The sequence below is a fragment of the Rhineura floridana genome, chromosome 1 (genome assembly GCF_030035675.1).
Source record: "Rhineura floridana isolate rRhiFlo1 chromosome 1, rRhiFlo1.hap2, whole genome shotgun sequence".
NCBI lineage: Eukaryota > Metazoa > Chordata > Lepidosauria > Squamata > Rhineuridae > Rhineura > Rhineura floridana.
Window position 1 is genome coordinate 236,789,894 of NC_084480.1, and position 22,446 is coordinate 236,812,339.

The following is a 22,446-nucleotide window of genomic DNA, read 5'->3' on the forward strand; positions in this document are numbered from 1 at the left end:
GGCATTCAGGACAGAATATCTAAGCAACCAGATTTCCTCTAACCTTTCACATACAAGGCTTGCCTACCCAGGAGAAAGTAGTAGTGGGCTTCCAGATCAACTAGGGAACTGGGAGAAGAGCTTTAGAGGCAACATCACACCAAGCAAGACACCAGTTGACAATCTATGAAGCTGCAGTCCTATGGGAGTTCCATCAGCCAAGATCCATGGAAAGACATGAAAGAGCAAGAGTAATTCCTTTTAATAGGCAGGAGGACTATTAAAGAAAACCAACCCACCATCATTACTGGGTGTAGAAGACAAAAGCAGTAAGAGCACATGAACAAGCATGGACAGGGATAGCTTCACACAAAGATGAATGGGGGGAGGGTACGATCTACACATGGAAGAAAGCTGGTTACTTGGATTAACTAGCCAACTTCCTGCAACGTGCATAGATATGGACTATAATGCAGAACTTCCTGTCACAGCACTCTGCCTCTTGCATGATGGGACTGACACTCTCCATGGATGGTAAGCTGTTTGTAGAACTATTCTTTGTACAAACTATCTTGAAATAAGAAATGCTTTGATCTTATTAAAGGTGCCCTTTTTCTTTTCATACGATAGACATAGTGCTAGGCCTTTGAACTCTTTAACAGAGGTTTTTCAAGGTGGGGGAGAGAGAAGTCTACAATAACAATCATTCCACTTACTTATACATGCAGTTCAGTTGCATCCCAAATTATCTTTACACATAATTATGCTTCCACATAAGAGTTCTGGTATTATAAATTTTGGCATTATTCATACTTTTGTCACAGTTCAAGATTTCACACAATGCCCATCCCCACCGGTTAAAACAGTGGGATTTCAGTCTTTTCTTTCATTTTTTCCCTAGACATTCAGAAAAGATAAAATGCAAATTTAAAAGACAAAGGAATTGTTTTCATCTTACTAGACCGTAGGCAGACAACTGATGTTCTTACTCAAGATATTTGATTCTCTCTGTGGATCAGCAGCTTTTCCTCCTCTCCTCCCCACAGTTTTAAATGACAGCTTTGACCTCCAGAATGCTTGGAATCACTTTTAATGTTAAGATGTTCGCAGCTTTCTATGCCATAAAGGTTGCCAGAGACCAAACTTTCAACAATCAGTGGTGAACTCTTAACAAAATTAATCCAGTGAAAACTTTAAATCATACAGAATGTAACAGCTTATGAACTTACATGAACCCATGTGCTTTCAGAATGATTTAAAAATGCTATTCCATTAAGATGTTTGCTAGTCACTCTTCTTTTTCTCTCTCATCTTTTATGTAGAACATCTAGGGCTACTGCCATCCCAACCTAGTTAAGCCTCACCAACTTCAATAAGAAGTTGTTACTTGGAATCTAAGATGTTTCTTTAAATAAAGTTCCGTTGAAATCAGAAGTTAGACATGGGGTTTGAACTGGTTTGGTGAGGAAGGTCATCAGCTCTGTGGAAAAGACAGTTGTGGTTCACAGCATCATGCTCCCTCCCATTACAAAAGATTCACCTCCACGGAACTGCTAAGCAGAGTTCCAGAAGATGGGTGTGAGATGTCGAGTTGCCCATAAATACCTTTTGTAGGCTTGTATCTATTACGAGAAGAAATGAACTAAAGCCAAACGTATACACTTTTTTGTTAGAATTAAAAATTGCATGTAGAAAATAGTTTCCTAGAACTGATCACTGAGGTATCAATTGCCTTCACATAAGCAAGCAGAATGAATACTCATATATATGAAAATTACCTATTGGAAAAAAACACAAAAGACAACAGAAGATTTGAGCCATTTTACTCCAGCAAAATGGCCACTTCTCTGCATTAATCAGTGGTTGAGTATTGGCACATCTTGTTCAGACTCTGCATTTGAACAGTGCAAGGAAGAGCTTGTACCCACAAAGACCAAGTTTCAGGAGGAGATCCCTGGCTTCCAACAGAGAGCACAATCCACCAAGGAATGTGGCTGCACAACTTCATTTCAGGGAACGTTGTCCAGATCTTCTTTGTGACTCCACTAACGCAAATGAAGGTTGTGCCACAGAAGTAGGTAGATGATCACATCAAGTCTCTCTCAACTTCCTGCGCTGGTCATGTTTCCTCCACACTACACTTATCTAGCCATTAGAGAGAGACAAGATCTCCAGTGCTTTTCGTACCTGTTTGTCCTTTACAGAAGAATGGCAACTGCACTTTTAAAGAAAAATAAATAAATATCAAGTACAAGAAAAGGGATATAAAATGGAAAGTCTATTCCCTCGGCTCTTATCAAGGCACAGTTTGGTACTTATGTAGGCTCCCATCCTCAGTCTGTTTTGCCGGTTCCATGTACATTTCACTTCCGTAGGACTTGAGGTAATTACAATCTAGAGAATGTGAGCACTTGTAACTTGAGACCACGGAAAAATTAAAAATATGGTTATGTTAATTTGCACTGTGGACAAACAGAGGATCCTGGAGAGGCTTCAAAATTGGGGTGTATGTGTCACTTCTGTCCTGTAAAATCTCATTACATAAACATATATATTTCTAATTAAAAAACAATGGAGTATCCGTCCCAGCAAGAAAAAAAAATCTAATAGAAAAAGGTCTATTGCAGTTCATCAGTCCTCCATTGAAACTGCTGCCATTGTGGACTTCATGCTCTCTCGCGTTGACGTTAGTTCACCGATCACCCATTCTAAGGCTTCTCGACCCTGTTAAGGAAGGAACAAGAGCTAAGTGGATTGACCAAATACATCAATGTTAAACTTTTAAATCTTTCCTCTGTCAGACACCAAAAGAGCTCCAAAAACAAACTGCTTTGTTGTCTTCTGAATTATGAATATGTTCCTTAATGACTTGCACTATTGAAATTGTACTATTAAGGTTATTTCGTCCTAGTCCACATTTCCTTCTTAAACTGAAGATGATCTGCTTAGACAATAACTATTTAATTACTTAATAACATGCCAACAAAGTTACAAGACCACAAGCTAATTCTCTTGCAGAGTACAAATGTCAGATCAATCTCGCAAGGCACAATTACAAGAGATTTGTGCACTTTGATTAGTGCTAGAGACAGTTTTGACTACTCACTCTTTCCAAAGGGAAAAGTATCACCTGTGTGGAACCTGAAGCTTATTCATGTCACATTGCTAACCTAATTTATCTGTGGCTTCCTCAATTACCACATTAAGATTGCAACAGAACACACGTTATGCCTTCTCCAACCAAGTACATTCCCCCCTTAGATTTTCTCCCCCTTCAACTTGCCAATGGGAGAGTTGTTTGAACCTCAGTTCTTGACAAGTCCTAATGAAGGTTTTTACTGCACTGGCAGCTTATGGTTGCTTTCCTATCCTATTTTATTCTCTATCATGAAACACTAAATTACATACCCCATCACTTGCGCCCAGTACAGAGCAACTCAAGATGCAAGAGCAGCAATTCTGCAAGAATTCAGTTTAACTAGGTCTAAATACCAGCTACATCCTAGTTTACAGAAGGAAAACCTACTGAAGCCCAGGCTGTACCCCTCTACAGCAATAACTGAACTATAATGGGTCTGCCTTAAAGCCAGTCTTTAACATACATAGCAAAACGTGAACACAAGCCCAAATGGTCCTTACCACTGTGTATATATGTAACCACTTAGTAAGCCTGTTGTCAGTATCATCTGCTTTCTGAGATTTGTAGTCATGTGTTGAACCATGTAATTTTATACATGTTTACTCAAGTAGACTTACACAAAAGGCTGTATAAGATTACAGGCTAAGGGTGGCAACATTCTAACCACTTGGTAAGCCACATACAAAGGGCACTTACAAGGGGTAATATCTGCCCAAAGGATACCTTTGTTCAAGAACTGCCTCACCTGTTCCTACCTGGACCAAAGATAATTTATTTGAAACATAAATACACAATGAAAGAAAGTATACAAACTAAGTATAAGGATGTGCATACATTTGCATTATCAAACCTGATCATAATACTTGTACAGATAAATAGCTTAAAACATTTTTAGAGCCAAATTACTCTTACTTTGAGCCTGTGCTACACTATTACCAGTTTACCTACAGACTTAATTCTTTATAGATGTTGGTTTTAATTGCTGCAGAATACACAACTAAATTAAAGAACAGTTAAATAGCCTTTCTGGATACCAATGTGCTCACTCAGAAATTGTAAATTTAACACCTCAAGTCATACTCTTAGAATACAGAGACTTCTATATTATTTGCATTTGTTGTTTCTGAACTGTGAAAAACTGTTGATAATTTTGAAGTTAAAAAAATATATAAGGAAGCAATAGATCAAAGAACCAGCCTTTGGGCTTATCTACACTGCAACCTTACGTTGGGCTTACAACAATATAACTGCCATGGCTTTCCATGGTTTTGGATGATGCTATTACAGCAGCCAGAGTTTTCTGTAGAGAAGACTGTGATGTAGATACACCTCAGAAACAAGAGAATATGTGCTTGATGTGAGTTACATGAATTTCATTTCTTTTGAAAACACTAACCAGATTGAAGTGTTTTTACAAACAAACCATCTTCAACCCCATTTTTCAATCGAATGAGGTTCTGAGCATTAGAAACTACAACATTTGGATTTAGAATCAACATATAAAATAAGACTAAAAAAGGACCAACCACCAACATGCTGAGTGAAGAAATACAGTTTTGCTACTGAAGAGAAAACAGGAATTTTACTGCCACAGCACCAAGTGCATGTGACCAATAGACCTCTATGCTATGACATTAAATACATATTTTGGGTTTTAAAGCATAGCACACGTGTGACTTAGAATACACTAAGTTGAAATGCCAACTTGGTTTGAGTAGATTCCAATCTAAACACATTGGTAAAAGTAAACTAGTTACAGCTTTCTGGGGTGGCAGGTGGGGGAATCCTGTGGATTCCTGAGGGCTAAACTAGAGAATTGCTTAATATGAAGCATGCAGTTCCATAAGAGAACATATAGGAAGGGAGAAAGACAACACATGGGAAGGGGGAGGCTTATCTTTTCACTTCCCCACCACCATCTGAATGGAAATTGGCTCTGTCATGGGGCTAGGAGCCTTTGAGAACAAGTCCCCATCACACTCCCCCACACCAGTTAAGGAAAAACAATATATACAACTGCATGCAACACCATTAAGCAAATGTCTAGTTTGACCCAGAGTCTCTCCAGCATTCCTTGGAAGGACTGGCTATTCAATTATATAGAGACTGTCAGAGTGGGTTGTTCTGCTCATGTCTCACTTATGGGCTTCCCATAGGGATCTGGTTAGCCACTGTGAAAACAGAATACTGGACTAGATGTTCCCAGTCCAGCAGGGCTCTTCTTAACATGCATGGAACTAGCAAAAACAATCTGACAGAGGATTGGTTTACAGAGTTTCTGTTGTACCTTAAAACAGCATATTAGTATATTACTTAAGCAAGCATATTTACAACCAAAACATGCACTGTTTAATACATTTATGTATATGGTGACAGTACACTGAGCATACAGAATGAGAGTTAGAAATTGGGACAAAATTTCGGTAGTTACCACTTTAAAAACTATTGTGAGCACTTTGGTACAGGCTAAATGGTAAAACTGAAAGCATTCAGTGCGAGCCTACCCATTTTTTGTGATATATACACACACTCCAAAACTGAGAGTATTCAAGTATGACACATCACTAAGACATGTTTGATAAGTGTTTGGATTCTGCAAATGGAAACAGGTTCTAATAGCAGGATTGACAGTCACAATAATCTATTTCAAGATTGGTAGCCAAGCTCAAGGAACTGTAAAAGTGGCATCCTAAGTTCAGTATTTCCCCCTTCCCTATTTACATGTGGAGGAGCAGAAGCTTCTACTTCCTGTAGAAGCTTTCAGTTTTCCATATTTGGATAAGAAAACGAACTGTGGTTTGTTCAAATCATTTCCCATAAAAAAGAGGATCTGATCTTGGTTTGTGAACAAGCTCTGGTTTGCAGAAACCACAGTCTGCAAACCAGCAAACTGCAACTGAAAATTTCTAATTTCCCCTCACAAAACAAGGAGAGAAGACTGCATGAACCCAAGGCTCATGCTCATAACAAAATTGTGGTTCACTGTGGCATCCAAATGCAGCCAATATGTTTTATGTAGCTCTTGCCTATTTTTATTTTCTAAATTAGAGGTACAGAAACTAGAAAGAATGCAAAAAGGGGAAATTAATTCTCAAAAGTGCCAACTACTATGGTTTATTTTAACTCAATGTGTTTCAGAACTGAAGTTCCTTCTTCACAATCAATGTTGGACTTTCTGAAGCAGCTTATACAACTATCTGAAGAAACCTACAGAAATGCTGCTGCCTATCAGGCACCTAAGAGTGCCAGAAATGTTCTGAGCTCCAATGAGCCTTACCAGTTTTGAAACCAGTTTCTCCTTTCTGCATTCTTTTACCTAGGTTTTAAGCCTAGAAAATGAAAAAACGCAGACCAAATAAACAGGTAAAGTAACAGCATTTATATATGGCCAGACCTAGATGTGACAGGAGATGCACAGCAAGAAGCTCCAGAACATCCCTCCTTCTCTTCCACTACAATGCCTAGAAACCCAAGTGATGTGATGCGATGTCAGTGACCTGAAAACCTATCATGGGGCTGTTTTCAGCAGCAGCAACTCATCTCCTGTCGGGCTCTAGCCTAACTCAACAACCTGAAAATGTTGTACTTGTGTCATTATATCAGGGGTCAGCAAACCTTTTTGGACATGTGGGCACATTTTGAAGTTTGAGAGAATGCTATGGGCACCAGTCACAAATTGGCTGCCATGGGAACATAGCATAACACAACATGGTTGCCATGGGGGACATGGCATAACACAAAATTAGACAGAACAGTCATGGTGAAGCTTTCCTCATAATTGTATTTCCATAGTAGAAAAGGCTTAACCTGTTGAATTTCTGCCTGCCATGCAACTATTAAAGACATAAGAACCCTGCTTGTCCCCTGTGCCAGCCCTAAACCATAATCTAGGCTTCCCCATTAAACACAAAGGGATTTACTTCTAAGTATACACCATTGTACATGCCTATGCCTTTTTGCAAAGTTTTCACATTTGCCTTTGGGGGTATTCTTTAAGATCCTCTCACACTTATTGTGCAGTAGTATTTGCAGAAATTAACTTCTAGGGCGTACCTAATCTCAGATAAACCCACCATAGGAAAAATGCATCCTGGTTGTTAGGAAAAAAGGGCTGAGGTTCCAAGGCCTATAAAATCAGGAAATGGGCACGGGGGGGGGCAGCTTTTTAGCACCACAGGGTTTCCTATTGCCTAACTTCCAAACAATTCACTTATCAATCACAGCTGTGAATTCACTCATTGATAATATCACTGACAGACAGGAGCAGCCAGGCTAGTGCATTTCTAGGAGGACTAGAGTTCCATTTTTTTTAAAAAAAAAAGCTCAGAGTCTGGGGCCCCTGCCTAGGAGAACCAATGAAGGCCTTCATGGGCATCAGATTGGAGACCCCAGCATTCTACAAACTACTTTCTTTTAAAAAACTGCTTTTCTGTAGGCCAACCCCAGCAGTAGCTTGAACTAGTTATCCATCTCAAGTTTTCCATCACAAAGCAGTGCATGTCTTGGATCAAGAGGACTCAGTGAGCAGGAGCTTCACCTACTCCTAAAATACTCTGCCCTGAGGGGCAGCAGTTCTTCTAACAGTATTACACTTACTCAAACGAGAAATATCAAAGAACAGAAGGTCTGAGCATCTGCTGTGGGCATTATTAATGATCCACACACTTATTTTTAGGAATGTCTTGAACTTCCTGTGTCAAAACATTTAGACACCACTGATGCCCCCCCGATTCCAAAGTTAAAGAATAAGGGTGCTGTTCCTCTGTATGCAATGTGTGTATATATGTATGTATATATGAAGCATGCAGGCTTTCAAGTAACATCACAACGACATGCACAGATTTGCTAGAAGCTGAAATGCTGTACCAAGATAACAAATGCTGGTATTACCACTAGTTAGTACAAAATGCAGCTGTAGAAAGAGACTGCTAGCTTAGAACAGTTTCAGAATGTTGAATTGTCCACTCAATAGCATCCCACCCCTGGAGTAACACAGAAAAGATGTACAACTTATGGCAAAAAGTTATTCCACGATCACAGGCTTGCAATCTCAAGAGCCTTCAGCAAAATCCACATTATAAACTGAGAGCGATATCCAAATAAGTCAAATTCAGAGTAAACCCACTGAAAATCAATGAACTTAATAATCATGACTAAGGCTGAAATCCAAAACACATTGACCTGGGAGTAAGCCCCACTGAACCCAATGGAGCTTAGTTCTAAGCAGACATGTACCGGATTGCAGCCTAAGTCTACCTTGAATTTGACTTAGCTGAATACCACCCTGACCAAATAAAGGTAACAAGCAATTATACCTAGAACACGTTTGTGTGCCAAAGCAGGATTCTTATGGCACACAAACAGGTATCCCAGCACAACAAGGTCTGCAAAGGCAAGCTGAGCCCCAATGAGTATACATGCTTCTGCCATCTCATCACAGACTTGGGACCACTTTCCATGTTACCAGATCCCTATAGAGCAACCTCCATCTAAAAATGTAGTAGTTTACAAATAAGAAGTGGCCCTCAGCTTCAGGAATAAAGAGAAAGAGGCCTTCTGTAAGAAAACTTATTTAGGCAAGCTGTGTTCTTCTGCATTAAAAGAGAGTAAAAAGAGACAGTAAGGCAGTTGAATCAGACCAGCAAAGTACTGATAATCTTTCATATAAATGTAGAAGTCATAACAATTTATCGAAGAGGATTGCATAGACATATGAACTGATTTGCTTAGGATTACATCACTTGAAATACACATCCTTTACCCAATAATATTCTTTACATGGGCTGAGCTATTAGGATTGGACTGTAAAGCAGCAAGCAAACTATGTGTACTCTGAAGTTCCACTCAGTTTAATAAAGGATTTACTTCACAACAAATCCATAATTTAGTGTTACAGCCTTAGAGGAGGGGCATGTCTGAGGGCCACATTCCCTCATGGCCAACTTCTGGGGGCTACATGCCAGCAGCAGACATGATAATCTCACGCTGTCTCACACCACACACAACCAGGCAAAGGCACCAGGCAAAGACCTTCCGTTTCACTCAGGCCTTTGATCCTTGATGTGTGCTGTCTCAGCAATTCCTTTTCGTTTGAGCTTTAAGTTTTTATGTTGTAACTCGCCCAGTGACCACTGGGTATGAGGCAACTAACATATGAAATAAACAAACAACAACAACAACCCCCCTTGCCTTAATTAGGGTTGAAAAAGCCTCCTGCTGGAGTCAATGGGAAGCTTTTTTCAAGGCTAATTGCAGCATGGGAGAGGTGCTTGCAGTTTGGGGCAGGGGAGGAAACAACACCACATGCGGAAGCACAGCTAACCATTCCCTACCCAGGTGCATTCAAGCATGGAATGTTTGCTTACACTTTGCTTTTCAAAAGGTGGCATTTAAGAAAACAGTTGCTTTTCACCAATCTCTTTTTCTGAACCTAAGAAGCCCAAGTATGTATTTGGGCTATTTTACATAAAAAGTGGAATATGTTTCCTTCCCAGCACCACATATAGGACAGCTAGAACATGTGCTCTTATCTAAGGTTACCTACACAGTAGAAATTGGAGATGTTTATATACAAAGAAGTGTCTGAACAACAAATGTAATGCACCCCCTATTCTTACCTCTCTCCTCTTGCTTCCAGTGTTGAAAATGATAAGGAGGCGGCTTGACTGCTCCCCCTGTACAAGGGGACTCATTGTGGCCGGGGTCTGCTTTATACCGAGTTAGCCCATTAGTCCATCTAGCCCAGTACTGCCAAACTGACCAGCAGCAGCTCTCCAAGGTTTCATATAGGGATCTCTCCCAGTCCTACCTGGAGATGCTGGTGATCAAACTTAGGACCTTCTGCATGCAAAGCAGATGCTTAAACTCATCTAGCTCAAGCAACACACTGTTGAAGCTAACAACCAGCCTAAGAAGTTATTCCATGAACTGCCTTCAGTTGGCCTGCTGCTGCATCCCCAATTCAAGATTCATCTTATCACATGACCTGACCCTAACACACCCATCCTGCCCCCCTCCTAGCTGTAAGCTGCCATTGGCTCAACTAGGAGCCAAACCTTATACAGCCACTTGAACCACTTTTTCTGTCTTCTGTATCATACACACAAGCATGATTCTCTGTCATGCTGAGAAGAAAGTGTGGCAAACTGCTCCCGCCTACTGTCCATATGCACCATCACCCATGCACAGCTTTCCACCTTAAAAGGAAATATATGCATTCCATATATATTCCACAACTGGCTCTGCATAACATCCCAAATGCAAGAAGAGTCATTATCTAATCTAAAGATTAGTTTCAATAAACAATGATGCTCAATTGTTAATGTTATAGTTCTATACAGTGTTGCATCTACAAATTACATTTGGACTTTCAGTAAACTGTGTTAAGTGAGAGCATCCTGGGCTCTGTCTCTACCAAAGCAAATGGATTAACAGCACTAGCATGATGTAGCCTCATGAGTACTGAAAACGATACTTGCTTTAAAATGTCTTAATTGAGCCATCTTACAGCTAGCAACAGGGACCCTCCATACACGTACCTTTCTAGCATTAGAGGATATTGTGCTTGCCATTAAAGTTTCCAAGTAACTACTAAGGCTTACACCTTTTACTGTAATAATTGCTTCTTGAGTTAACAAAGTCCTGCAAGAGGAAATAAAAAAAATCAGAATGGAAAGGATTCCCCATCATCACATTTTTGATGGAAAGTGAAAGAAAAAAGACATTCCAACTTACTTTTCCGGGTTTTCAGGATGCGGCGTATAGACCAACCGTTCATCAACTGATACAAGATTTGTAAGAGTTATCTTAGAAAGGAAAATAAGGAAACATTAGTTTCTCCCACTGCTACTTTCCATTTTTGACCTGTAGCCGGTATTAGCTAGCAAAATAAAAAAAATAGAGATTCTGTACTTCACTTGGCTACGTCCTAAGGAAACATAAAGCTGCTCTTTACAGCAGAGATGGGGAACCTCTGGCTCACAGGCCCCATTTTCCCCAAACCACACCCACCTGTCATAATGTATGGTGTCTGGTGGGGGGCAGATAGAGATGTGGCTAGAACTGGCTGCACTAGGCAGCTCCCCACCTAGAACTCCTTCGTACAGCCAAAGCAAGTTCCACTGCCAAAGGAGCTCACTCTCCATGCTCATCAGCTGTTTGGCACTGAGAGAAAGCCCCTTGGAAGTCTGATTGTAGCTGCAGTTTGGATCCAAACTGCCTGCAAATGCATTTTTCTTCTGGCACAGTTTGAATTTATACCACACCCAGTTGATGAGGGCTGAGAGGGAACTCTTTGGATCTGTCACCTGACATCATGACACTGTCAGGTGACTGACAGGTAAACAGCCCTGCCCACCTGTCAAAGTGGCCCTGCAGGCATTGGAGGAGGTAAGGATCCAGTCTGCTGGACCGATTCAGTTACCTACCCCTGCTTTACAGCTTGAACTGTATGTCTCAGGTAACATAGTTTGTCAAATTACATAGGGCTGTATCCAAAGCTGTCCTTGTACAAGAACACCCCACAATAGGATTTCCCTTCTCTTCTCGCCACTGCAGCCCCACAACCCTAAAAGTCTGCTCCAGACGTTTGGGGATCCACCGGAGGATATTTTGGGGGCACACAGAGGGAGAAGAAGGTGAACCCCTACTGCATGAGCAGAAAGCCACTTGTGCAAAGTTGGATTCTGCCCATAGACAGCATTCAGATCTTCTACAAAAAATCTTCAGACACAGTCATGCTAACAATTCCAATTTGGGGGTGGGGGGACAGGAAATCCTAAAGCTATCTAGCGTACACAGAAAATGTCATTCTTTGGTTCCAGCTATGGCTTTACAGCAGCATTTTCTAGACATAAGCAAAGATCGCTTCAAACAGGCAGGGTGTCAAAGAAGTAGCCAGCAACTCCCTGGTCCTGCCAATACACAATACTTCATTACTCACATTTGTGGAGCTCAATACCATTTTCTTTTCCACAGGATCAACTACAGAATGTTCTTGAATGTATGTAACTGTTCTATTTGTTCCCAGAATCTTTAAAAGAAAAAGAAAAGCACGTACTAACATGGTAATCCAAAGTTACCAGTCAAGCAATCAAAAAGGTTTCTAATAAACATTTCACTGGTAGTCCTGTTCAGAACAAGGAGTCTCATTGTGTCCAGGTTCTAACGTGTTGCTGCTGTTAAGGAAACTTAGTCAGAACGTTTACTAATACAGTCATTATGTACAATGTAGTCAAGAACAGGGCATGCATATATATTTTATTAAAAAAAGATTCCACTCCTTTTCTGTGTCAGTGTAACACAGGCCACCCTAAGTTTACAACAAACTTACCGCTTTTACAATACTTGGTAGGCCCCATTCAGTGCTAAGTAGTCGGTGGCTGTGCAACCTTCCTTGTTTATCAAGGCTTCGGTCCAGAACATCCACTCCTACCACTGATGGGTTCATAGGATTGGGATATTTTCTCATGGCAGCTTTGATTACAGTATCCCATGGATGTCTAGGAAAAATGAATCAGAACAGGAATAATCAACATGTTAAGAATTAAGTGTATGCAATACTATTTAGTTAAAACTTAATACTTTGATTTGTATTCATGGAATGCAAAATATGCATTCCAAAACACAGTATTTAAATCCAATAGAAGAGTTGGTACCTGAATTTGCTTCCTTTTTCTCATCCTTCCCCATTTCTGTGTCACATTAAGTCACCTTAAAGCACTTTGGCAGAAAAGCAGTATATGTATATAGAACTGTCGCCATGTTGCAGAACAGACTTCCTCTTGCAACAACAGGACTTCCCCTCCTCCCCCCATACCCCCTATGAATTCTCAAAATGTGCTCTAGAGAGTTGGGAGAGCCTCCAGAGCAGATTTTGGGGGTGTATGGGGGACTGCAGAGAGGAGGAAGCGGAAGTCCCATTGGGCAAGTGGAAATCAGTCCATACAGTGTTGACTACGAACCATAGTGAATAATAAAAATCAGCAAACAACAAAATATTCTACCAAGTAGCAAACTAAGGTTTATATATTAAACTTGTCATTTTGAAAGCTTTGAAAACAAGAGCAAATTTCATGCTTCATATGCTGATGTTATGGGATGAAATCTCAACACACTACAACCTTATTTAAAAAAATACACTGGAGATTCAGGCAAATAGGCAAAACTCAATTTAAAACAGGCTCTGCCAGAAACATTATGTTAGTAGCATTTACAGAAAGTTCATGCTATTAAGGAACTAGTGCAAGTATTACCCCAAAGTAAAACAAGAGATTTCTCAGCAGCATCTTCCTAGCCAGTAATGGACCACTGTATCTGGAAGAAAATCTTTCAAATGACAAGTTTAATGCCATATCTAATGGATTGGATTGAGATACTGTCTTATTCTTCTTGAAAAACTTAACGCAAATGTTATTCCTAGTAACTAATGCCAGTAACACATTTAGGAGCAATCTAAATTACGCTAATGGCCTTGTAAGGTCTTTTAGCCTTCCATTAGTCTTGACAATATGTTTGCCTGACACTGACTGGTTCAGCCACTCAGTACTACCATGTTTCCAGTAGCCTTAAAATCCCCCATTTCTAGTGAGCTGCTGTCTTTATCTTTCAAAGCCTGTTCACGTAGTCATCTTCTCCTTTACACACAGTGTCCTGAATGTCTGCAGAATTACATTTGCACACTAGGCAGTGCCCTCCAGATGATTGACTACAATTATTATTATTATTATCTTTATTTTTACCCCGCCCTATTTTCCAAACTCACTTCATCCCTGATCCTTGCTAGCTGAGGATGATGGCAGTTGTAATCCAAAACATCTGGAGAGCACAAACTTTAAACCACAAGTTGTACAAGTTGTGTGCAGACCTATCATGATGTATTCGGGAGAAACAAAACCATGAACTCTGGTTCGGATGTCATGCTAAGCCAAAGCTCATGGTTGTTGCTATCAGCTGAATAAAGAAAGGACCACAAGAGGACAGAAATGGGAGTGCTCAAACTGCGTACTTTAAAGAAACCACACAAACCACTCAACATTATATGCGAATGTGGCCACTGAATCAAATGCGTGGCCCAGTCCATCTACAAATACAGATGCCATGATTCAGCAGCAATCTATTAGCAATTCCCACAATCATGGCAGTTTGAAATGCTGTAGCTTTTCCCCCCCAACAGGCAGATATAAATGGTTTCACATGCATCACATGTGGGAAATTTTGACTGTGTGAATCAAACCTTTGTCTTGAGAGGTAATGAAGCACCTCTCATTTGAGAGAAACACAGTTCTCCTCTTCAGAATCTCTTGCCTCCTCCAAGTAGCCCTGCTGTAATCTCCACATGCTCAACTGCATCAGCCTACCACTACATTCCCATATGCTGCCAGTTGGCTGGAGCAGAGAACCACCACTGCCTACAAGGGAAGAAGTTAAGTTCAGGGATCTAGCATCTGGGAAGAGTGTTCTCCCATTTTTTAAGTACACCACAAAATTCAAATAAGCAACTAGCAGACACTTTGGTGTGGCTATTGCTCAACCACAAAAAAGGCAGCAACTATTCACACAGCCAATATTCCTATGAGAAGCCTGTTCATTGCTGCTAAAGCCTCGAGACACATGCCGTTCCGACACTCAGCATTTGAAGAGCAGCTGAAAGGCTGTAGGCAAGGATGGATGCATTACAATTTACCTTGACTTGCACTTCCAGATAGCTGGAGATCATTCACCAACAACCAAAGATTCACAACAGGTAAGTGCAGGACAAATGACAACTATGGTCATTTATATCAAATATATCAAATCCTCAGTATATTCAAGCCCTTCAAGCATCAATCGTTTAAGTCACCCCACAAAATGATCATCATAATTAGTAAATTCCAGAATAGAGCGGGAGTAAGCTTTGGTTTGATCAGGGATAAGCCAGCCTAGTAGCTTTCAGATGTTGTTGCTCTCCAACCCCTATCGGTCCAGACATCATAGCCAATGGTCAGATGCTGGGAGTTGTAGTCCAACAATATCTGAAGGGCACCACACAGGCTACCTCTAGGTTAGGTAGCAGCTATTTCTAGGCACAGCATAACAGATATTAAATATAAGTAATAGCACTTTCAACTGGTTTACTTATTTAACACAAATTCTCCTCTAGAGAGGAAACATTTGATACAGTAACAGGAAATCCATGCTTACAGCTGGATCCTAGCCATGCTTACAGCTGGATCCTAGCCATGCTTACTCAGAACTAGGTCCCACTTATCTCAGTGGGACACTCCCAAGTATACTGTACACAGGACCGTGGTCTAAGTATTGTGCACAAAATAACAGGAAGAGCTGAAGCTCGCTGTTAGATAGAGCACATGCTTGCATGCAAAAGGTCCCAGGTTCAATCTCTGGCATCTCTAAGGAGCACTAGGAAAGATGCCTGTCAGAAATTCTGGAGAGCCACTGCCAGTCAGTTTTGACAATACCAAGCTAATTGGACAAATGGTCCAGCTTGGTGTTAAGCAGCTTCCTACATTCTATGATCCTTTGTAACATAACACTTTCATGTTCATTCAGACTACAGTAGGGCCCCACTTTCCGGCGCTTCGCTTCTCGGCACTTCGCTAATGCGGCGGTTTTGAATTGTGTCCATGTCCCATATGTTTGGCACTTGTCCGTTTTTGCAGCGATTTTGCAATATGATGCAAAGAGCTTGGAAAAGAGAGATGCTGAGTGCACAGATTGATGGCACCCGATGCCCTGAGTGCGTCGTCAGAGCTTGGAAATGTTCCTTTTTTAAACTACAGTTGGGCTGATGGGAGTTGTAGTTCAAAAAAGAAACGTTTCCAAGCTCTGATGACGCGCTCAGCAGCTGAGTTCGAGAAGGGCATCCGGCGCCATTTTATTGTTGAGGGCGGTGACGGAGGGCAAGCGAGCGCACACGCAAGTGAACAGGCAGGAGGGGAGCGAGTGGGCAAGGGGGGATGAGTGAGGGAGGCATCAGAGAGCAAACGAGTGCGCGAACAGGCAGGGGAGGGTGAATGGGCAAGGGAGGACGAGCGAGGGAGGCAGTGGAGGGCGAGCAAACAGGAAGGGGGGAGAGTGAGTGGGCAAGGGGGGACAAGCGAGGGAGGCGGCGGAGAGCGAGCAAGTGTGCAAACAGGCAGGGGAAAGGGTGAGTGGGCAAGGGGGATGAGCGAGGGAGGTGGCGGAGGGCGAGCGCACGCGCGAACAGGCAGGGGGGAGAGCAAGTGGGCAAGGGGGTGAATGAGCGAGGGAGCCGGCAGAGGGAGAGCAAGCGAGCCAGTGGGCAAGGGGGGGACAAGCCAGGGAGGCGGCGGAGGGCAAGCCAGCAAGCAAGGGGGGACGAGCCAGGGAGGCAGCAGAAGGCAAGCGAGCAGGTGCAGGCAGGCTGGCAGCTCCCTCCCTGCAATCCACAGCAGGGAGCCTGCCGTGGAAGAGGAGCACTACTTCCACACCATAATGGGGGCGAGCAAGCGGGGGGGGGAGAAAGTGATGCATGGAAAAGCAGAACATTGATCAGCTGTTGCGGGGGGAGCTTCAGGTGCCAAGAGCTGTCAGCTGGAACTCCCCGCACTACAGCTGATCGATGTTCCACCTTTTAGCTGTTTTCGCTTTACGGCAGAGGTCTGGTCCCTAACCCGCCGTATAAGTGGGGCCCTGCTGTATATCCATTGCTAAAGCAACAGTAACTCAGCACTGGAAGATTTTCAGCCAGCTAGTACTCCTTATCTAAAGGCTTGCGCAATCTAACAGACACTCTTTGAGAAGGTGACTAAGAAGGACAGGTTAACTTTTGGCTGTCCTTACAGATTCACAAAGGAAAAGGGCTAGCGAGCACCATATGTAACCATGCACACTTCTTCAATATAAGCCTGCAGAACTCCATTTCTGACCCCTTCAAGGAACACTGCATTTTGACATCAGATAAAAAAAGCTGAAGTTAAGTTGAAGTCTGTGGTTACTTCATTGTGGAGACTCCAGGAAGCTGTTTTGTAGCACTTTGTCTATTTGCAAGTAAAAAAATATATTAAGTGGTCTGTTTTTCATAGGTGGTGTTGTACTTATTACTGTACACCCACTTTTTGTAAAAAGTGTATTATTGTTTATCTCATGAGTCTGTCAAAGCCATAGTGCTGATTCTGTGTGCTCAGGCCACACAGTCTTATTCCAGTCTTTCTTTGGAGGAAGGGTATGTCTTTTTTTCTGATAATGCAAAACAAAAACTGTTGAACACATCATGACCTACTTTTCTACCAATTAAGTGGTAACAAGCTTTTACAGGCAGTGTCTCAGCTTATCTTATTGCACAGTTCTTTATTACACAGCTGTACAAAAAGGCAAATGTGACAACCTTTCCTCCCATGTTCAGCCTCCCCTTTCTGGAGCGCTAAAAAAATTCCCTATTAAATTGCTAGACAAAACAACTGCACCACCACCTACAAGCCCCTGAACAACAAAATCTAACTATTGTTCAAGGAGTGCTTGATGTCCTATAGTTCTATTTCTTAGAAGAACCAAAAGGCACAGTTCACAGTAAAGCACAATTTTTCTCATCTTAGCAAGTGTTCCATCAGCCTCTGGCAAGGGTGACAAGAGGAGCCACAGCTTTTCAATCCAGCTTGCGATGGGGAGGGATCAAGGATCATTTATCAGAGGCAGACTACATTCAGAGAATGTTATATAATGCAGGGTAAGTCGCTGCTGCACTCTTTCCAGCTCCAAGCTGAAAAGAAATATTAGGGCTTCCCACTTTGGTGCTCAGGTCTCTTCAATTATCTCTTCTGTCTATCACAAAATACAAATCCCAGCCTTTTCCTCTGGCTCCAAAGTAGAAGACTGGAGATGGCTAGTTTGGCCATTGGCAGCATTAATGTCCTAAGTGATCAGAACACAAATCACAAAGACAGTTGAAGCCTTCTGAACTTCAGCACTACTATGGGGACTCTACTCATCCCCATCTCCTGTTTATTCCCATGCACAGAGTTGCAGTGGGAGGTCAGGGACCAACAGCTGAATCCTGCTGAGCTGAAAGAGTGGCAAGGTGTCCTGGCAACCACCAGTTTAGTGTAATAGCTATGGCCAGCCAAAATCTGTGGACCCCGACACTCCAAACATTCTAAGAGCCATGAAATGGTGAAAAGCAAACCTGAAGTCTCAAGACTGACATCTTCTCAGATAGCAGCTCCAGCCCTTGAAGTAGACATGCAAAGTAGAATAGCAAAGGCCTACCAAGTTTCTGTCAACAGCATTCATAGCAATAGCAACTGAGTTTATTTAAACTGAGGTATTTTTAGAAGCCATAAGCTACTCAGTAGTTTATGCAGCAAAGGCATGTTGCCATGACATGACCTTGAAAAAGGAAATGGTCTACTTTGCTCCAAACATTTCAGACATTTACGTGACAAAGAGGGAAATGTGACAGCTCAATGAATGGATAAACTTCTTCCTTCTTTCCCATAGAATCATAGAAGAGTTGGAAGGGGCCTATAATGTCATCAAGTCCAACCCCCTGCTAAATGCAGGAATCCAAATCTCTACTAAAAAGAAAATAATAAATGGAGAGAAAGCAGGAGGGGTTGATGCCTATCTTGCCTTATGTCTAGACATGCCTTCCCCAACCTGAGGTCCTCTGTTTCTAACTGCAACTCCCATCAACCCTTCCAATGGTTAAGGAAGATGGGTGCTGTAGTCCGATACTTCAGAGGTGGGGAATGGTATACAAGGAGCAACTCTGTTCAAGCCTTCATTTATGAGAAACCCGTTCCTAGAGACTAAGAGCAAGTAAGAAGACAATGTTAAGGTCTTCAATAAAATTTACTTAAAACAAACTGGGACCACAGACAAATCTACACAGCACAACGAGTAAAGCTCTTTAAGCCCTGTACCAGAGACTTAAAGAGTGCCAGGGCTAGAATCAGAGATGCTGCAATCACCAAATGCGGGGGGGGGGAGGGAGAGAAAGGATACTAATATTCCCGCCCGGTGGCAAAAAAAAAAAAAGGAACTCGCTACTCCAGTTACAGACTAGATCTTCAACCGCACAAGCTGGAAAGGAAAAAACGGGCTGGGAAAGGGTAGAAGGGGAAGAAAAAGATTTTTTTTTCTTCCAGAGGGAAGGGCCATAACTCAGCGAAAAGAGCATCTGGTTTGCATACGGAAAGCCCCAGGTTCAATTCTCAGCATCTCCAGGTAGAACTGGGAGAGATCCCTGTTATGAAACCTTGGAGAGCCGCTCCCAGTCAGTGTAAACCATGTGAAGCTCGGTGGGCCAATGGTCTTACGCAGTATAAGTCCATTTCTATGTGCCTCAACCTCCAGCATCTATAACTAACACATAACACACACACGGAGTGCTCCCGCTCGATCAAAGAGAAAATGCGCCACTTCCGTCTACCCCCTTACCCAAACTCGTGTTCGGAGCTCCAGATCTTCATCCTGCAAAGCAGCAGCGACAATGGCGACTCAATGAACTGAACCGGCTTCTCGGTCCTAAAGGAAAGGGTGGGGTTTACCCCGGAAACGAGTGATTACGTCAACGCCCCCCCCCGTGTCATCCACTCGCCGCTCCTACCCCCGCAGAGGTGCGGCTCGGCTCCGCCTCCTCGCAACCTTCGATACCCGCGAGACGACGCGTCAGCTCCGTTTAGTCCTTGAACCAGGGACGCCCAACTCACCTTCCTCGGCAGCGATTTAAATACGCTATTTAGCCAAACCCCGCCTGCGTTGGGCGTGAGCCGAGTGTGCCAAAGATCGATCTTGAAATGGGGGGAGAGTTCCCCCTCCTGAACAGAAAGCAGCAGAATAGTGGCATCCCGTTTCTTCTCGTCTTTGTGGGGTCCGAATAAACTCAGTTTGCACGTTTTACAAAAGCAGTCCCTCATGTCTTCAGCTGTACTCCCGAAACGAAAAGCTCGCTGTCTTCTGGTTGAACGAAATTCATTCGAACCTGTGAGCTGTTTATAGTGTTTAAAAGTGGGTTGTGTGTGGTGGTGTTTTAATGTGAAATTATGCTTTCACACGTAGGGGAACCACCAGATGGTTTCTGAGTAATAAACGTTCAAATGCGAAATCAACCCTAAAATTACAACCCCCCCCCATTTATTAGTTTATGGGGCTTACACCTACGGAAGTGTACATTAGAATTACAGCTTTTTAAGTGTTTAATGCTCTCCAGTTTGTCAAACGCTTCTCCATTCCACTTAGCTAGCAGTAGTGGAACAATTCTTGTTCCTCATAGGGAAGAGTCCTGTGACACCTTCAAGATCAATGTATTTATGGTGGCATAAACTTTTGTGGATTTGTTATCAACTAATCCTTTTGCTTGGAGGAGAGCTTTGTGCATACCATGGACCGCAAAAAAGACAAATAATTGGGTGTCAGAACAAATTAAACCAAAACTATCATTAGAAGCTAAAATGATGAAACAGGTTATCATACTTTGGACACATCATGAGAAGACCTGATTCACTAGAAAAGACAATAATGCTGGGAAAAACAGAAGAGAGTAGAAAAAGAGGAAGGCCAAACAAGAGATGGATTGATTCCATAAAGGAAGCCACAGACCTGAACTTACAAGATCTGAACAGGGTGGTTCATGACAGATGCTGTTGGAGGTCACTGATGCATAGGGTCGCCATAAGTCATAATCGACTTGAAGGCACATAACAACAACAATCCTTTTGCTATAATAAATCTGTAAAAGTGATCCAAAAATTTGTTGCAGAAATCTCAATAAACAGCGCAATCATATGCAAGCATACTTTGAAGGAACTGCTTTTGACTAAACATGCATCAGATTGCCTTATAAAATGGGTATCGTTCTGAAATTTCTTTTTATATAAAATGCTCAGGGCGACTTACAAAAACATTGCTAAAACAATTTAAAAAAAATCTAAATTCAAGTCGTGACTTAAGACAGGACCGTTAAATTAGAAAAAAATAAGAAAAGGTTTCAGGACCGCCTCGATTTACCCAAGTCCAGGATAAAATTGGATCAGGATTAGAATACATTGCAGAGTGCTGGGAAAACATGCCACAAAAACAGTATTGTGTGGCAAAGGCCCTCTGGATACACAACGATAGAGTAACATCTACAAATTTCAATTATTTTGCACACCTACGTAATTGGGAGGAAAGGGTATTTTATGCAATCAAGCCCACATAGTTGGAAGTAATCCAAGTGAACGAGGGTGAGAGCTCTCGAAAATACAGAACACATTATACAGCTGAATCCTGTGGAAGTAAGCCATTATGTGTTCAGTGCTTACTCTCCATCGTGTTTTGGGTTGCAGTTTACACCAAACCCTAGATTCTGTAGGTTTAATGAAATTGTAATCCGAAATCAGTAGACAACCACGGTAGCATTGGGACGATTTACAATCAAATGTCAAATCCAGGCAGGATTAGAATACTTCGGAGAATGGTAACTTCAAGCCCTGTAAACTCTGTTCCACTTTCCTGGTTAGAAACTGTACGGGAACAACTTGTCTCCGTCCAAGTAACTTTGCAAATAACCACCAAGGAATCAATCTCTTTCCTGCCACATGTACGTAACTATGAATACCCTCTGCGCTTAGGAAAGTGACCTAGGCGCCACGTGACTTTAGCGCTCATGGAGTCCTGATCAACTGGTGTCAACCTGACTCAGCAAACACACGTGGACGCGTGAAACCGGGTGGGGAGAGTTCTCTTCAGCCTTGAATGTACAGCTAAACACCTAGTGGGCGTGTATTTGGTTTATAGACCATCTTTCCCCAACCTGGCCATTGGTTTAGGGAAGCTGCTGCAGCAGCTTAAAGAAGGCGTTGTTAAACAGATGTAATACCTAGAATCATCTCCAGGATTCCTCGAGAGCGAGTCCCACTGAATTACACGTGCAAAAGCTGCAGGTACATTTGCCATAAACAGTATCTTGCTGAAAAAGACCAAGAATCTATTTCAGAACCTTGTTTCCGACAATAATTGCCAACCAGATACTTCCGAGTATCAGTACCAGATACTAAAAGACAGATGTACAAGTAAATATAGCTCCCAACGCGTTTGGAAGAAACTTTATCAATGGAAATATCTGTAAATATGAAATGATATACTCCAAAGATACAAAATTCACACGCGTTTACTAACTACTTGTGCAGGGTTTGGGGGGTGGAATTTCTCTTGGCGTTCTCTCCGGCTGCTCTGGATGGAACCCTGCTTCTCAGAAGCCCCCAGACAGCCCCTCCTCAGCCTCGCGTAGGGCTTGCTGCCAACTGACGGGACTTCTTACATCACGACAAACGCAATTTAAGAACGATAACACAACAGGCACTGCCGCCAGAGAGAGGGGAAGGAGG

The 22,446-nt window shown here is 42.2% G+C and overlaps 1 protein-coding gene across 6 annotated transcripts; it reads right to left on the bottom strand.

The window, feature by feature from the left end:
- Window positions 1–1,053: 1,053 nt before the first annotated feature.
- Window positions 1,054–22,442, bottom strand: PRELID3A (PRELI domain containing 3A). Of its 6 annotated transcripts, none has more exons than XM_061595062.1 (6): window positions 22,241–22,442; window positions 12,450–12,618; window positions 12,060–12,149; window positions 10,853–10,923; window positions 10,657–10,759; window positions 1,054–2,703 (listed from the first exon to the last, which is right to left on the bottom strand). In XM_061595062.1, the coding sequence occupies exons 2-6, from the start codon at window positions 12,585–12,587 to the stop codon at window positions 2,611–2,613; spliced, it is 495 nt and encodes a 164-aa protein (XP_061451046.1). In that variant the 5' UTR covers window positions 12,588–12,618; window positions 22,241–22,442; the 3' UTR covers window positions 1,054–2,610. The 6 variants fall into 6 exon arrangements, with proteins under 6 accessions (XP_061451046.1, XP_061451030.1, XP_061451011.1 ...); XM_061595046.1 differs by having other exon boundaries at window positions 22,238–22,442; XM_061595027.1 differs by lacking the exon at window positions 22,241–22,442 and adding an exon at window positions 21,939–22,170.
- Window positions 22,443–22,446: the final 4 nt, after the last annotated feature.

Bases quoted from the DNA above. Each gene is read 5' to 3' on its own strand.
- PRELID3A (XM_061595027.1), bottom strand. From the start codon at position 22,015: ATGGCAAATGTACCTGCAGCTTTTGCACGTGTAATTCAGTGGGACTCG. The intron at 10,924-12,059 runs GTGAGTAATGAA...TTCCTTTCTAAG, and splicing joins TGGTATTGAGCTCCACAAAT to ATAACTCTTACAAATCTTGT. The intron at 10,760-10,852 runs GTAAGTTGGAAT...TTCCTCTTGCAG, and splicing joins CATCCTGAAAACCCGGAAAA to GACTTTGTTAACTCAAGAAG.